Source organism: Nerophis ophidion, linkage group LG02 (genome assembly GCF_033978795.1).
Source record: "Nerophis ophidion isolate RoL-2023_Sa linkage group LG02, RoL_Noph_v1.0, whole genome shotgun sequence".
Lineage (NCBI taxonomy): Eukaryota > Metazoa > Chordata > Actinopteri > Syngnathiformes > Syngnathidae > Nerophis > Nerophis ophidion.
This window is the reverse complement of record NC_084612.1, coordinates 35591087-35607173: the sequence shown is the minus strand read 5'-3', so window position 1 is coordinate 35607173 and position 16087 is coordinate 35591087. Positions and strand designations below refer to the sequence as shown.

At 38.6% G+C, this 16087-nt stretch overlaps 2 protein-coding genes and 2 non-coding genes across 5 annotated transcripts; all 4 read left to right on the top strand.

Annotated features, from left to right (window-relative positions):
* Nucleotides 1–431: 431 nt before the first annotated feature.
* gcshb (glycine cleavage system protein H (aminomethyl carrier), b) lies at nucleotides 432–6125 on the top strand. The gene is made up of 5 exons (XM_061882606.1): nucleotides 432–665; nucleotides 3624–3703; nucleotides 5405–5468; nucleotides 5552–5683; nucleotides 5748–6125. Exons 1-5 carry the CDS (start codon nucleotides 530–532, stop codon nucleotides 5843–5845), a joined length of 510 nt encoding a protein of 169 aa, XP_061738590.1. The 5' UTR covers nucleotides 432–529; the 3' UTR covers nucleotides 5846–6125.
* Nucleotides 6126–8089: 1964 nt separating this feature from the next.
* Nucleotides 8090–15003, top strand: rpl13 (ribosomal protein L13). 2 transcript variants are annotated; one of them, XM_061882568.1, is made up of 6 exons: nucleotides 8090–8202; nucleotides 8641–8758; nucleotides 9459–9600; nucleotides 13981–14154; nucleotides 14474–14530; nucleotides 14805–15003. In XM_061882568.1, exons 2-6 carry the CDS (start codon nucleotides 8655–8657, stop codon nucleotides 14961–14963), a joined length of 636 nt encoding a protein of 211 aa, XP_061738552.1. In that variant the 5' UTR covers nucleotides 8090–8202; nucleotides 8641–8654; the 3' UTR covers nucleotides 14964–15003. The 2 variants fall into 2 exon arrangements, with proteins under 2 accessions (XP_061738552.1, XP_061738560.1); XM_061882576.1 differs by having other exon boundaries at nucleotides 8175–8198.
* On the top strand, nucleotides 13826–13903 carry LOC133548368 (small nucleolar RNA MBII-202). Its single transcript, XR_009805900.1, has one exon. It is a non-coding gene; the product is annotated as a small nucleolar RNA MBII-202 (small nucleolar RNA).
* LOC133548369 (small nucleolar RNA MBII-202) lies at nucleotides 14652–14729 on the top strand. Its single transcript, XR_009805901.1, has one exon. It is a non-coding gene; the product is annotated as a small nucleolar RNA MBII-202 (small nucleolar RNA).
* Nucleotides 15004–16087: the final 1084 nt, after the last annotated feature.

Sequence of the window (16087 nt, the reverse complement as noted above, 5' to 3'; positions counted from 1 at the left end):
TATTGATGCAGTAATCTGTGCAAAAGGATTCCCAACCAAGTACTAAGTGCATTAATTGACATTTTCAAATGTTTGATTTTGTTTTGCTGTTATAAATCTTTTTTTTTACTTTGTTTTGCTGTTATAAATCTTTTTTTTACTTGGTCTGAGGAAATATTCACATTTTTTGAGATAGGATTTTTGACTTTTCTTAAGCTGTATGCCATAATCAGCAATATTAAAATAATAAAAGGCTTGCAATATTTAGTTGATGTGTAATGGATCCAGAATGTATGACATTTTTATGTTTTTAGTTGCATAACGGAAAATAAAAGACTTTATCAAAATATTCTAATTTTCTGAGACAGTCCTATATTAGCTCAAACACAAAAACATTGCAGTTTCCATTTTCGTCGTTTCGTTTAGCCCCGCCCCTTTCTCACGAAACCTCGCCCACCATCCCCGGCGCCAGGCGGAAGATGCGCGCTCCCGCGGTCAAGTGTCTCCTCAGTCGCGTGGTGCTAAAGAGGAAGCGCACACTTGAGTGAAGATGGCGATGCGAGCAGCCTTACGATGCTTCTCCGCAAACTTGCACCGCGGACTCCCTCGGCTCTCGCCGGCGACGCGGCTGCTGGTGGCGAGGAGCTGTCTGCGGACGCTGGGCACCACTGCGGCCCGGTCAACAGGTAAAAACTTTGGCTCAGTGGACGTCATGTTAGCGGGACAAAGTTTGACGGGGAAGATTAGCAGCAGCAGCGTGTTAGCTCACAACATATTTTTCCTCGAAGCTTGACTTCTTCCTCATTTTGGCCTTTTTACTTTTATAGTCAGGACTCAGAACTTGGCGATTATTTAGCAACAGCTAATCTGGTCTCGTGCAACGTGCCGCAATTTATTAGACGGATGTGTCACGTGATTGTGTGGCAACTAACGTGAAGCTGTATTTCAAGTTAATCCACGCATGCATTGCATGATGCTTATTTAATCTCTAATAGGGTTTGAATTCATTGATCCGGGCCTTCTGACGGGGGACCTCAGCCCCGACTGTCCTGTCCTCTTATAGCATCCATCAACATGTTCTGCACTTCATCTATTTCCAAATGTTTGATGAATTATAAGTATGCTATAATCACATATGCATAAGATGTGTGATCAAACATATTCCCTTCTCGTCAACAAGTATCACCAGAACATTTTATTTTTGTTCTATTAGAGCCTATTATCAGCTGTGGTCAAAGGTGAAGTTCACTGTGACACGAAAACCCCACTTTAATTATTAATGTTCATACATTTTCCAGTACAATCAGTTCTGGGTGTGCTGATAGGCCTGCAATTTGTTAAATTGATGAAATAAATAAATTAAGGGCAGCACGGTGGACGGGGGTTAGTGCAGGAGTGTCAAACTCATTTTAGCTCAGGGGCCGCATGGAGGGAAATCTATTTCCAAGTGGGCCTGAATGGTAAAATCATGGCATGATAACTTAAAAATAAAGAAAACTCCAGGTTGTTTTCTTTGTTTTACTTTGGCCAAAAATAGAACAAGCACATTCTGAAAACGTACAAATCACAAATAATACTCTGGACAAAGCACTTCAAGTTTGTTGAAAAGTCTAAGAAAAATGGTGCAGTTTCAAAAACACAATGAGCTTAGACTTGGTCTCAGTGTATCTACAAAGTCAGGATTAAACTTTAAGTCACAGTCTTTCTGTCATTGAGCAAAAAACACCACAAGTAAACTCTTCTCGGTATCAAATACATCATTTGTTATGCCCAGAAACGGAGGTAAAAACTATTCAAAAGGGTTATGTTTTCCCGTTTTTGACAGACACATTATGGGGGAGTATGGGAGACATAAAACGGCATGTTTTAAGTTTCATTTGGGTCGAGGGCAAGGAGCTGCAACCAGGCTTTACTTTGTACCTCTTGCTAGTCCTAACAGAATTGGTGTTGTGACATCCAGTGGAAACGTTTAAAATAGCAGTTTCTTTCATTAAAAAAAAAAAAGCGGCACATTTTAATACTTGGCAAACTCATCACGCGGGCGGGATAAGAGCTGTCCAGGGGCCTGATCCGGCCTGCGGGCCGTATGTTTGACACCCCTGGGTTAGTGCATGTGCCTCACAATCCAAAGGTCCTGAGAAGTCCTAAATTCAAACCCGGGTTTGGGATCTTTGTGTGGAGTTAGCATGTTCTCCCCGTGACTGTGTGGGTTCCCTCCGGGTACTCCGGCTTCCTCCCACCTCCAAAAACATGCACCTGGGGATAGGTTGATTGGCAACACTAAATGGGCCCTAGTGTGTGAATGTGAGTGTGAATGTTGTCTGTCTATCTGTGTTGGCCCTGTGATGAGGTGGCGACTTGACCAGGGTGTACTCCGCTTTCCGCCCAAATGCAACTGAGATAGGCTCCAGCACCCCCCGCGACCCCAAAAAGGGACAAGCGGTAGAAAATGGATGGATGAATAAATACATTTAAAAAAGTTCACCATTGGGCTGCTGGGTCTTCTTCATATACACTTATTCCTTACAAGCAGAAATGCTTTTTTTATTTTTATTTTTATTTACTTTTTCACGACTATTGATTGCTTTGTTCCCCAATATATATTTTAAGCACATTTAAATACACTCACTGGACATTTAATTAGGCACGGTACATTACAATTACAATGCCGCCTTTACAAATATAACAAGAGCAAATAAGTATAATAATATTAATAGGTTTTCCCTCCAGTCATCCAGGCTGCACGAATACAATAACATGTCCTCTTTAATATAATTAATCCTTTTGTTTATTAAACATCCTAAAGGTGAAGGAATATCAGTCAAGATATCCTGAGCAGTTAAATCTTTTAAAAGAAAATGCTATATCACTCATGATCTTGGAACCTTTTTTGTTTTTCTTTTCATTGTGGACCTAATTCTCTTGTAATGTTCCAGTGTGGGCCATTCTTAGTTTATATTTCTGAAATATAACACCAAAATAAGCTACATGTAGCACTTTGACCACCCTAGTCATAAAGTATCAATTTCAGATTTGTCACCAACATATGCATATTTTCAATCACATTTTATTTACATTGCCCTTAATCACAAGCGCATCAAAGGGCTTAACAAACTCACATCTACACCCCTTGATCTAAAACAACATCTGGGCAAGAAAAAACAAACAAAAACAAAAAAACCCAGATTGGAAAAAGAAACTTTGACATAAGGGATGACGAGTGGGTAGCCTTATTGAATGATTAAATGAAATTATAATTATTTAATTATTACCTGTACAGACACTGTTTTTATCAACATTTTAACATTCTTAACTGTTAACTGTAATAGAAGGTAACTCTTTGAATGATATTAAGTGTTAAGTTAATTAGCACTGAAAGTGCTTTGCATTAGATGTAATCTTATTGCAAACATTTTGTTTACTTTTCATCTGTCAGTAATACCCTTCTTTTGGAATATAAAAAAAAGACAAAGAAAAAACGTTCTCCCTGGCATGAGGTCTTGTGCAGTATGCTTGTGATGTAACTCATAACAGGAATTCCATCTTTTCAATTAAATGTTCCACTGCAAATGTATTTTTGGTGCTTTGGTATAAGATATATCTACGTTTATCTGTTATTCTGTATCTCTTTGTTTTCTGTCCAGCTATCAATTTCACAGATAAACACGAGTGGGTTCAAGTAGAAGGTGACATTGCCACCGTCGGTATCAGCAATTACGCCCAGGTACAGTAAGCCCTTGTGTTTGTCTTCGCACTAATCATTCATTTATGATCCTTTATGATGCATTTGGTCCGATTGGGCTGCTGGGTCCACTTCATATATACTTGGTCCTTACGTGCAGAAATGTTTTTTTTACTTTTTTACGGCTATGGATTGCTGTGTTGCCCAATATAGAAGGCACTGTGCATTACAATTATAATGCCGCTTTTACAAACAAGAGCACGAAAGTATAAAAATAATATGTTCTCACTCCAGTCGTCCAGCGGGCAGGAATGTATACTGGACAGTAGTGGACAAATCTTAAACTTTATTGTACACCAGTGTAATGGTTTCTTGTATGAACACCACCAAACTTCAATCCAAAGTTGTTTTTGCATATCGTTGATCACTGAAATGTTACTTATTATAACTCCCTTTTTAAAATGTATTTAAATCAAGTTTAAGATGTCACCACCTATACTGTACTTTCCAGGTCGTGGAGCGCACCAGTATTTAAGCTGCACTAACCAAATTTTAGAAGAAATACACATTTTTACATATATTAGACACACAGGAAGATATATACGAAAGATTTTGTGAATCTTTATTTACTTTGTTTCCCAACGGTGCCTGTCACAAGGCAGTGAAACAGCTGATCAATCAAAACAGAAGTCATCATCATGGACCCACTAGCTGCAGAAGCTAGCTCTCCAATCAGCTACACAGACTCAATAACTCTACACCATTTTGGTGAATTTATGAGACAAACAATACAAAATGAATGCCATTGTAAGTTAATAATACAAACACCGACACTTGTAACCCTGTTAGTATATTTGCTAATACTCATGCTAATGACGCTAGTTTGATTACATTACGGTAGCATGTACAAATAGGCATGAAAACACTCCTTTGGATATCACACATGGGCCAGTTTAGTAAAGTATAAATAGTTTGCTTTACTGTAAAACTTACAAATGTTGCTTGAAGTGATGAATCAAGAATCCTTTCACACACAAATTCTATAGAGGAATAGTTTACAAAATGGGATATACTTCCGGTTCAAGACACAAAACAGCAAGTATATTGCTGTGGCTTGTGCAGCCTTTTGAGACACTCGTGATTTAGGGCTATATAACTAAACTTTGATTGACTGAAATTTTTAACCCGCAGCACCTGTTGTGAGCATCCAAAAGATGCCGCCATAACTCAAACAATAGCACCACTTTTCAGTGCCTGTGTTTTATGAACAATATTTATTGAATACAAAATATTATGGCGGTTAGCGAAGAGAAATCTTTAAATTTGACGCACCGTTTTTTTTATAAGCTGAAGAGTCAAAACGTAGGAAAATGGCAACTTATGGTCAGGCAAAACGACGGTCACAATACCACACTTCACATGGTGCATTTGACATATTAATTTCAAACTTGTCTTTGACAGTTTTCACACTGCTGCTCTTTGTTTCAGTGAACACTAATTTATAACCTGCAGTAAAACCTCTGTGCACACTGGAACTTGGCACAATGCACTTTGAGTAAGGCACCAATCTTGCTGCAGTAGAGCTATCTTAAACTGAGACTGCAATCACACGACACCTTTAACATCTTTTTCATTAGTTGAGGGTTTTACATACTGACTATTTTGTGAACGTGAAAAACTACGGAAAACACAGTAGTATAACTTTGAATTCCTACAACTAATTTGACTTACGATTCCTTCTAGGAAGCTTTAGGTGATGTGGTATACTGTGGGCTCCCTGAAGTTGGCCAAACCCTTGCTCAAATGGGTATGACACGTGCTGTACAGTCCTGCAAAGCAGTGCATTGAGATAAAGGCGTGTGTCACGCTGACTCCCTATTTGCGTTGCAGATGAGTTTGGTGCCTTGGAAAGCGTGAAGGCTGCCAGCGAGCTGTATTCGCCACTGACCGGGGAAGTGAAGGAAATCAACACAGAGCTGGCCGACAATCCTGGACTGGTGAATAAAGCCTGTTATTCAGATGGTGAGGATAAACAGAATATGCAGCATTAGTACAGGTGCTGTAATATGACCTTTCATATTTTCAGGGTGGCTTATCAAGATGACGATCGAACAGCCAGAAGAGCTAGATGGGCTCATGGACCAAGCTGCATATGATAAATTTGTCAAATCACTTGAAGAATAAAACCAAGCTGCTAGGCTATTCAAGAGCATTAACAACTGGCAACATCCCTCTTCTGTGCTATTTATTTTCATACTTTAACAGACAATAACTAGCCTGTTCATAGCTTCTGATTACAATGTTGGGGTTCATTAGTTACTAAAACTGTAAAAACGCTTAGTAATGGTGGGTTTCTCTCCATTTCAAATGTACGTAAATGTGATGGAAGACTGGACAGTGATGATACTGCAAGTGCTTTGTCAGCTTGATGAAATAAAACTTTTCGTCATGTTTGATATTACAAGTCTGAGTTGTATTTATGTTTTATCAGCATGCCATACTTCAGTAATAGGTAACTATTGGCAAAAAGAGGCCATGTGCATAGTTTTTTTTTGTTGAGGATGGTCTAATCTTCATCCCGTGCACCTGACAGAGCTGCCACTTGTTGCTTATTAAGTCTGCATTCCTTGACCTTTGCCCTCAGGTGCAGATAGGAAGGGAGTGCAGAGACCAGCTGATCAATGATTAATGAGGCCGGGCTTTTAAAATCGCTAAAGGTTAATGTGTGCTTTTGCACCTTTTCATATTTAAACAAGATTTAGCAAGACTTGTTTGTCTAATCAAACACCATGCTTTTTAAAATGTAGCGTTATATAGTTTATTATGCTAGGAAGATTATGAATTGCTTGGTCATTACTGCTGAAGATACCTGCTTTAAGAATATAAACTGAATTTTTGTGGGATTATGTCAGGAGTTTTCTGCAATACCATGAGCACTTGGCTCTGTATACAGTATATTAAATTGTGTACACCAGAGGGACGCAGCTCTCGTAGTACTGTAATACAGTGCAGGACCTTGGCCCTGTGCCTGTCAGTCTAGTGTGGTAAAACCTTTAATCTGCATTGTTGAGGGACAGTAATAAAGATCCACCACAGTGGTACCAACATTTTGTTCAGTCCATCTGCATCTACAGTTTTGTAAAGTTGCACTTATGTAAAATGTACAAAGTCCCCATCTAGTGGCTAAAGATAGGAGCAACACCATGAAGTACAAAGACTCGTGTTGAATGTCAACTGTTTAGAACAGGGGTCACCAACCTTTTTGAAACCAAGAGCTACTTCTTGGGTACTGATTAATGCGAAGGGCTACCAGTTTGATACACACTTAAATAAATTGCCAGAAATAGCCAATTTGCTCAATTTACCTTTAAGTCTGTTATTATTAATAATTAATGATATTTATCTTTGTGGAAACATTCATCATCTTAATGATTTCTCACAATACATATATATTTCTGATTACATGTTTTAAATAGGTTAAAATCCAATCTGCACTTTGTTAGAATATATAACAAATTGGACCAAACTATATTTCTAACAAAGACCAATTATTTCTTCTAGATCTTTCAGAACAAAAATTTTAAAAGAAATTCAAAAGACTTTGAAATACGATTTAAATTCTATTCTACAGATTTTCTAGATTTGCCGGAATAATTTTTTTGAATTTTAATCATAAGTTTGAAGAAATACTTCACAGAAATACTTCACAAATATTCTTCGTCGAAAAAACAGAAGCTAAAATGAAGAATTAAATTAAAATTATTTTATCATTCATACAATAAAAAAAATATACTTGAACATTGATTTAAATTGTCAGGAAAGAAGAGGAAGGAATTTAAAAGGTAAAAAGGTATGTGTTTAAAAATCATTGAATCATTTTTAAGGTTGTATTTTTTCTTTAAAATTGTCTTTCTGAAAGTTATAAGAAGCAAAGTAAAAAAAAATAAATGAATTTATTTAAACAAGCGAAAACCAAGTCTTTAAAATATTTTCTTTGATTTTTTTTAATTCTATTTGAGTTTTGTCTCTTTTAGAATTAAAAAGGTCAAGCAAAGTGAAACTAGCTTCCGAGTAAATAGATACAATTTAAAAAATAGAGGCAGCTCACTGGTAAGTGCTGCTATTTGAGCTATTTTTAGAACAGGCCAGCGGGCTACTCATCTGGTCCTTACGGGCTACCTAGTGCCCGCGAGCACCGCGTTGGTGAGCCCTGGTTTAGAATGTGTTTCCCTGCAAATATCGAAAACATGAATCAGCTTTAGGCCAAATGTCCTTATGTGAGTCTAAGGGTTGAAAAACAAACAAACAATAATTGATTATTTAAAAAAGAAATAACATCATATATTTGAATTCACCCAATTATATGTTGTCGTGCTTTAACGTTCAAACACTTTATATTTCAAAATGTAACAGTTTGCAGCCGGTAGTGACGTAGTGTCTCTGATAAGACTGCTGCTCGGTGATTGGTTAGTTGACACATATCCCACAATCCACCGCTACGTTACTTCCTTTTTCCTTTCGGCCATCTTCCTCCCTCGTAGGTATGGGAAGTTTCTTCCACATATTTTACTATTATCTCAATCAATCCTACACATAGGTACACTGACCATGCGTTCAATTTTGACTATTCAGTAGCGCGTGTTGTCACCTTTGATTTAAGGGGAATATTGTCTTGCCTTAAGTTTTTTAAGTCTCTTGAAGCATCTGTTTTCGTAGAGATATCCGTTCGCTGTAGCGTGTCTGTAGATAGTAATGCTAAATGCGGCAATTATCAGAAGGGTTAGTAAAATTATCATGAGAAATTAAGCTTAAATGGGTTACATTGAGTAATTGCTACAATAGTGTGTTTTATGTGTTATTAAATGCCTCCCGGTAATTTGCTTGCAAGCGTGGCTGTCAGCCATTGCTCAGTGAAGACCAAGATGCACGATAACACCGGTATGGAAGCTAGCTCATTTGGGCGAATCGTTGTGTTTCAGGGAAGTAGGCAAACATGGCTCCCAACCGAAATGGAATGATCTTGAACCCCCACTTCCATAAAGACTGGCAGAAAAGAGTGCGTACTTGGTTCAACCAGCCAGCCAGGAAGCTCCGCAGGTGAGTACATCTTGTTGGTGTTGTAAGCACAATACCAATGGGCGCAATTTAATGTCAAATCAAATGTTTATTGGATTCATCACAATACAGTGTACATCCACGACTAAACTACTGACTAAACTACTACCACAACTTGGTGTACTATGTTTAAAAATTAATAATGTAAGGTTACCTGGAACTTGAAATAGGCCACCCCGGCCTGAATCCACACTTCCTTCGCCAAACACCTTCGTTTCCCAACCCTCACGCTTGGATAAATATATAGGCCTTGATGACATCTACGCAGTGTTGGGAGACTGTATTGCTGTTAGATCGCGTCAAAATTTGCAAAGTGCGCGGGATTGGGGAAATGCTTACAACATTGGTTTCAAGCTTGCACTGCAGTAACATTGTATTATAATTTCAGCCATGTATGCACATTTATATCGGAAGAGCTGAATTTAGGTAGACCTAGATAATGTTAATCATCATTTGCGTGTGATGTAAGTGGATGGCATGAACATCTGGAAGCTTGTGAGTTTAGTTTGGTCTTCATAAATGTTTATAAATATGGTGTAAAAATGTATTACCAAGTTACACCAGTTTTGTTTTCAGTAAATAATTTGGATGTCTAGCTTCATGGAAAATGTCAACAGGATTGTTGGCCATGTAGGATTGTTAAATTAATCTACTGTAAATTGACAGTTGTTTCTTTTCTCAGACGAAAGGCACGCCAGGCTAAGGCACGGCGCATCGCTCCCCGTCCGGTCGCTGGACCTCTGAGGCCTCAGGTCAGGTGTCCTACCATCAGATACCACACCAAGGTTCGTGTTGGACGTGGTTTCAGCCTGGAGGAACTCAAGGTAAATCTTGTTCAGCGATCGGAGTCTGGAAAACAAAGTATAAATCTTCATCTCTAAACCTTAAAGGCCTACTGAAATGAGATTTTCTTATTTAAACGGGGATAGCAGGTTCATTCTATGTGTCATACTTGATCATTTCGCGATATTGCCATATTTTTGCTGTAAGGATTTAGTAGAGAACATCGATGATAAAGTTTGCAACTTTTGGCCGCTAATCAAAAACCTTGCCTGTACTGGAAGTAAAAGCCGATGTGCGTGTGATGTCACCGGTGTGAGAGCTCCTCACATCCGCACTTTGATTACAATCATAGCCACCAGCAGCACGAGCGATTCTGACCGAGAAAGCGACGAGTTCCCCATTAACTTCAGCGAGGATGAAAGATTTGTGGATGAGGAAAGTTAAAGTAAAGCACTAAAAAAAAAAGCGACTGCAGTGTGAGCGATTCAGATGTTAGACACATTTACTAGGATAATTCTGGAAAAAAAAACCTTATCTGCTTATTGTGTTAATAGTGTTTTACTGAGATTATAAAGTCATACCTGAAAGTTGGAGGGCTGCGTTGAATGCCAGTGTCTCTGAGAGAAGCCAAGATCACAGCTGCCTTTTTGACAGCTACAGGAGGTGGTCGCTTAATCCACTCAAGTCTTCGGTAAGACTTAATATCACAATTTTCCCATCCAAAAACTTGCTGGTTGACGTAGAGAAACATGTTCGCTTGACCGCTCTGTGTTAAAGCTTCACAACAAACAAACACTGGCAGTGTTATGGTGCTAAATGCAGCTGCAACCCACCGTTTTCCACCAACAGCATTCTTCTTTATAGTCTGCATTATTAATTGAACAAATTGCAAAAGATTCAGCAACATAGATGTCCAAATTACTGTGTAATTATGCAATGGAAAGAGACTACTTTTAGCGGTAAGCGGTGCTGGGCTAATATGTCCGCTACAACCAATAACGTCACTAACACACATTATCATACGCGTCATCATTCCGCGACGTTTTCAACAAGAAACTCCGCGGGAAATTTAAAATTGTAATTTAGTAAACTAAACCGGCTGTATTGGCATGTGTTGCAATGTTAAGATTTCATCATTGATATATAAACTATCAGACTGCGTGGTCGGTAGTAGTGGGTTTCAGTAGGCCTTTCAGTTTTAACTGTGTCAAAATAATTACCTTAAACCTATTGTGTGCAATATGTTTAAGTTGCAAGTTTCCCAATATTGAAGACAATGTAATTCTGAATTGGCCATGTAACAATTACTGTTATGGTAAACCCTGGTAAAATTGGTCTAAAATTTTTAACAGTTTAAGATTGTGATTATCGCGCCTTTAAAAAATACATGGCATGGTGATGATGCAAAATTTCCTTGAGATGCAGCTAAAGCGCAAATAGTTTGCTGGCTTGAAGTGAATATATTTATATAGCACTTTTTTTTAGAAAGTCAAAACACTCCACAGTGAAACCCATTATCTACATCTTCAAGCCACATTTTAAACTAGTGTGTGACACCGGGAGCATGTGGGTAAAGTGTATTGCTTAAGGGAACAAAACCAATTTTTTTTAACTTTTCTTTGGTACCAGTTTTTGTGTAATTAATATCCCCATGCACCTTGAACATTTTAAATCAAGCCATGTAGGAATGGCGGCGATATCTATGAAAAACAATCTTGCCTTCATTCATACTTCTCCGAACGAGCCGGTTGGAACTTAAGTAGCTGGTGATGTGTGTATCGCTAGTTACGGCAGCGACTATCTCCAATTTTGGTAAGTAATATTTTTACCTGAACAGCTCTACTAGGTCAAGTCTGACGTTGTAGCCACTAAATTCATTCTTTTTTTCTATCCTCTTGTTGTGGGGCAGACTGGCTCATACATGCACATGCTTCTTTCGTTGTTGCCATTTTTAATGCAAAGTAGGGTATTGTTCTAACTTAGCTAAAAAGCGCTAAAAAGTACATCATTGCTTGACTGGGTGCAGAAACAGTCAAAGTGGAGCATCCTGAAAAGACGGTCAGAAAACGACTTGTAAATGATTTGTAAAACACAGTCTGCTAAATTTTATTTGAAGAACCACCATGACATGTCATGTAGACCACAAGGAAACGTTTTAAATGTAGAAAAAAGTCGTATGACCCCTTTAAAAGATAAAATTTGACTATTCGGCGTTAGCTAATAATCAATAAATCAATTCATTGCACAGTAAATATAGATTATTTTAACTTTACGAGTAATTGCTGTGTCCGTTTATGTCCGTCTCTCGCTTCAATCATGGAGGACGTCTCACTGCATCGCTCTCAGCACCTGAGCTTGTTTAACAGTAGAATTAACTGAACGTGGCTAGCTCTTTTTTCAGTCATCCAGTCTTTATCTCGGTGTGCGGATAGCAGGCACTGCCTATTTTACAAAATTTGCGTCAGCCTGTGACAGTCACTTTAATAATAGGCTAATATAGCTAATACAGACACAGTGTGTTGCCTTCAATATAACATTCATATAAGACTTTTAGTTTTTTGCGGCGCCACATTTGTACTTTTAGTCAATATTTTGGGTTGCTGACCACTGCATTAGTGCTTAATCTGGTCACAATAAATTGCTGACAATATCGTTCATTAGCAATGATTTGGGGGACCTACACTAGGGCTGCACATTTATGGCCAAAATATGAATTACAATTATTGTATCATCGTTGTTGGTTCATCCGTGTGGGAAACAAGCAGGAGTGCATAGAAATCGGTGAGGCGTGTTCAGGGTTAAAAATGTGTGCCTAAGGGTAACTCAGTGGGAGGGGTGAGCACCGATGTAATAATGGATTTATTTTTCCTAATATTTTTGGGAGCTACTGGTGGATTCACCTTCAACCTCTGTTGTCACTCTCTTACTCACATGATTCCACTGCCTTTAAGTCGCTCTATGGTGGTTGGCTGACTGTTGGTTATGAACATGGCGTGCTTGGTTTCAAGTGCAGCAGAGTCTGTTTTTTAAAAGTTGATTTTGCTAATTATCACCCTCATTTTACCGTTTCCTAAATTGTGATTACAATTGAAATTCGATTAATTGTGCAGCTTTAACACAGTGCCACAACAGTACAGATAAATGTCACAAAGACACCTGCAGGCTGTCCAAAGCCAGCTGCAATGAAAGGTCTGAGGCCAGTCCCACCACCACTGTGCCCGATAAGGACCCCCGACCCCTCTGCCCCCCTATCGTTTAAGAGACTTTTTAGCCTCCAGGTGGTCACAAACTACAGTTTAAAAGTTATTGTATTTTTCAGACCATTGGGTGCACTGGATTATAAGGCGCACTGCCAATGAGTGTGATTTTCAGGTCTTTTCATACAAAAGGCACATCCGGATCATAAAGTGCAGTAAAATGGTCATATCATGAATTTTCTTTCATACATTTAAAATACTTCCCTGTAGTCTACGTAACATGTATTAATAGTTCTTTGGTCAAAATGTTGAATATATTGTTATACAGACCTTTGTCAAGCAGTTTTTATACCGTCTCTTCAGGATGAGCTTTTTTGTGGGCATTCATATATGTATATATCTTTGTTGTATTGGTAGTTTTTAGCGCGTCCCTAGCAAGTCCAGTGACAGATATACTACAATTGTATGTTACTTTATATTAAATTGCAACAACGGAGGGTTAATGCCCCACAACAAGAGGATAGATTTAAAATAAGCTTATTGACTACGGTGTCGAATAGAATAGAAAGTACTTTATTCTATTCTATTGTTGTCGAAGCCATAGTCAATATAATGGCGGAAAAGTGCGCATTTTCAGGAGTTTGCAGATGTCAAATACTCATTGGCAATTACCAATTGGTAAGAAAAGACAATTTGGCAAACCGCTGAATAATGTCGAAAAAGTGCCATTTCCGGGTTCTTATACGCACACCATAATACCCATTGAAGCACAATACGCCTGACTACATTTGCTGTAATGCTTTGCTTTCCATCAAGCGGTGCGGCTTCATAGCTGACCAAAGTCGTACTAAATCATCATAGTCTTATAGACCCAATAATACAGTATATATAAATGGGTATCAGTTTTAAGAAGCAGGAAGTTACGTAATATTTAAAAATTTTCTCTGCGTTTGGTTTTGTCTAAGTTACCAAGTTTAATATAAATCCGGAAATGGCATAATAAATAACTGCACACATCTTCAAGTTAAGACTTCCATGTGTAGGCCTTTTTTGTATTTCAACAGTCACATGATGACAATCTCCGGAATCTCTGTATTTTCTTGATGAATGCATTGAACCCTTTTTTCTGATGACTGTTGAAATGACCACACTCTTTTCTGAAAACAAGATATTCTGTAATCTAATCTCAAAAAGTCTTAATGCATTTTGCTCCTCTTCCTGCAGGCTGCCGGCATCCACAAAAAGACAGCCCGCACCATTGGAATCTCTGTGGACCCTCGTCGCCGTAACAGATCCACAGAATCTCTCCAGGCTAATGTGCAGCGCCTTAAGGAGTACCGCTCTAAGCTCATCCTGTTCCCTAGGAAGTCTTCTGCTCCTAGGAAGGGAGACAGCACTGTAAGTGTTTTATTGGGTGTGCATGCTATATGATTTAAGTAATGGTAAAATTATATGCATGTTTGCTTGACTATAATCAGTAGTACTGCAAAAAGCTTTTATAAGCTTTTTGTAAACTGTTAAATTCACAAAACTTAAAATGGTCAGGCTGTCAATGTCAGTACCCATTAAAACTACCTGAATTCCTGTGAACCAAAAAGTCCAAGGTTGCTTTTTACATTAAATTATGTTTAGAACTGGTCATAGTAAAAGGATGTTTTCTTACCAGAATCAATTCAACACAGAGGTGTGATTGTCTAACTTTCTTTCATTTTTTCAGGAGGAGGAGCTGAAGATGGCCACTCAGCTCATAGGACCTGTCATGCCCATCAAAATTGTAAGTTGCACTTTTCTTACATCCACCCTTCAGAGTCCATGCCGTGGCAATGACAGCAGCACAAAGTCTGACCAGCAGTCAAGTGCAATAACCTGTCTAGCTTCACGTTGAAACAGTCAGATGATGACATTCTCCGGAATCTCTGTATATTATTGATGAAACTTTTGAACCCTTTTTCTGATGACTGCTTTGTAAAACTCTGGCTTCAACATCATTAGTAACCAGCTTGGGCAGGTCTTAGATAAAAATAACTTTATTGTTGTTGTCCTTCAAGGTACACAAGAAGGAGAAGGCAAGGGTTATCTCTGAGGATGAGAAGAACTTCAAGGCGTTCGCCAGCCTGCGTATGGCCAGGGCCAACGCTCGCCTCTTTGGTATCCGTGCCAAGAGAGCTAAAGAGGCTGCTGAGCAGGATGTGGAAAAGAAAAAGTAATTACTTTGGAACTTTGCGAAATAAAGTGTTTAAAAGATTACCCTGAAACTGTCATGATTGAGGTCCTTTCTGATCTCAGATGGGTCTTTTTCATTTGTCTTTTGTTTCAGACTAACAAGTTCATATAAACAAAGAAAAGTATTTAAAAAAAAATTTAAGACAGCTGCACTGTGTGATCAAAATAGCCCTTGATGTACTGTAAACATAACATTAATTCATTGAGATATTACATCCATCCATCCATCCATTCATTTTCTACCGCTTATTCCCTTTTGGGGTCGCGGGGGGCACTGACGCCTATCTCAGCTACAATCGGGCAGAAGGCGGGGTACACCCTGGACAAGTCGCCACCTCATCGCAGGGCCAACACAGATAGACAGACAATATTCACACTCACATTCACACACTAGAGCCAATTTAGTGTTGCCAATCAACCTATCCCCAGGTGCATGTCTTTGGAAGTGGGAGGAAGCCGGAGTACCCGGAGGGAACCCACGCATTCACGGGGAAAACATGCAAACTCCACACAGAAAAGTTCCCGAGCCTGGATATTACATGTCCTACTAATTTGTTTTTTCAGTTATAACACAAAGCTATGTATTCTGCTGGTTTAGCATATATTGACCTATAATAGGTGGTTTAGCATCTTAAAATGTATCGAAGTGACTAGGGGTGAAACAAACGATTAACTTGAATAGAAAAGCTTTGGTTAATATTTTGTTGCTTAGATTGTTAGTGTAGCAAATAATTGATAAAATCCGCACAGCATGAAGTGCTGGGATCTTTAAATTTGCAGTCATATTTTCGGTTCAAGCGCTACAACAGTGTGCATAGTGTACAAGTGTTATTTCACCCTTATTTGGATTAGGAAACAAATAAGGGTGATGGCAAGCAGAAAAAAACTTAAGTATTCTCCCTCAAACATGCTAAAAAGCCTGTTAATCGATTAATAGTAAAAACTAATCGATATATTGATAATATGCTAGCTGTGGGCCTAAAAGTGACTGCAGCCATTTGTTTGTGACCCTCAATGGATGAAGCTTAAACGCCCCTGTGCAGCGGTTTTACTGCTCTGATCTGTCACTTGCATCGGGATTTTGGAAAGTTCCACAATTGATTCTCTG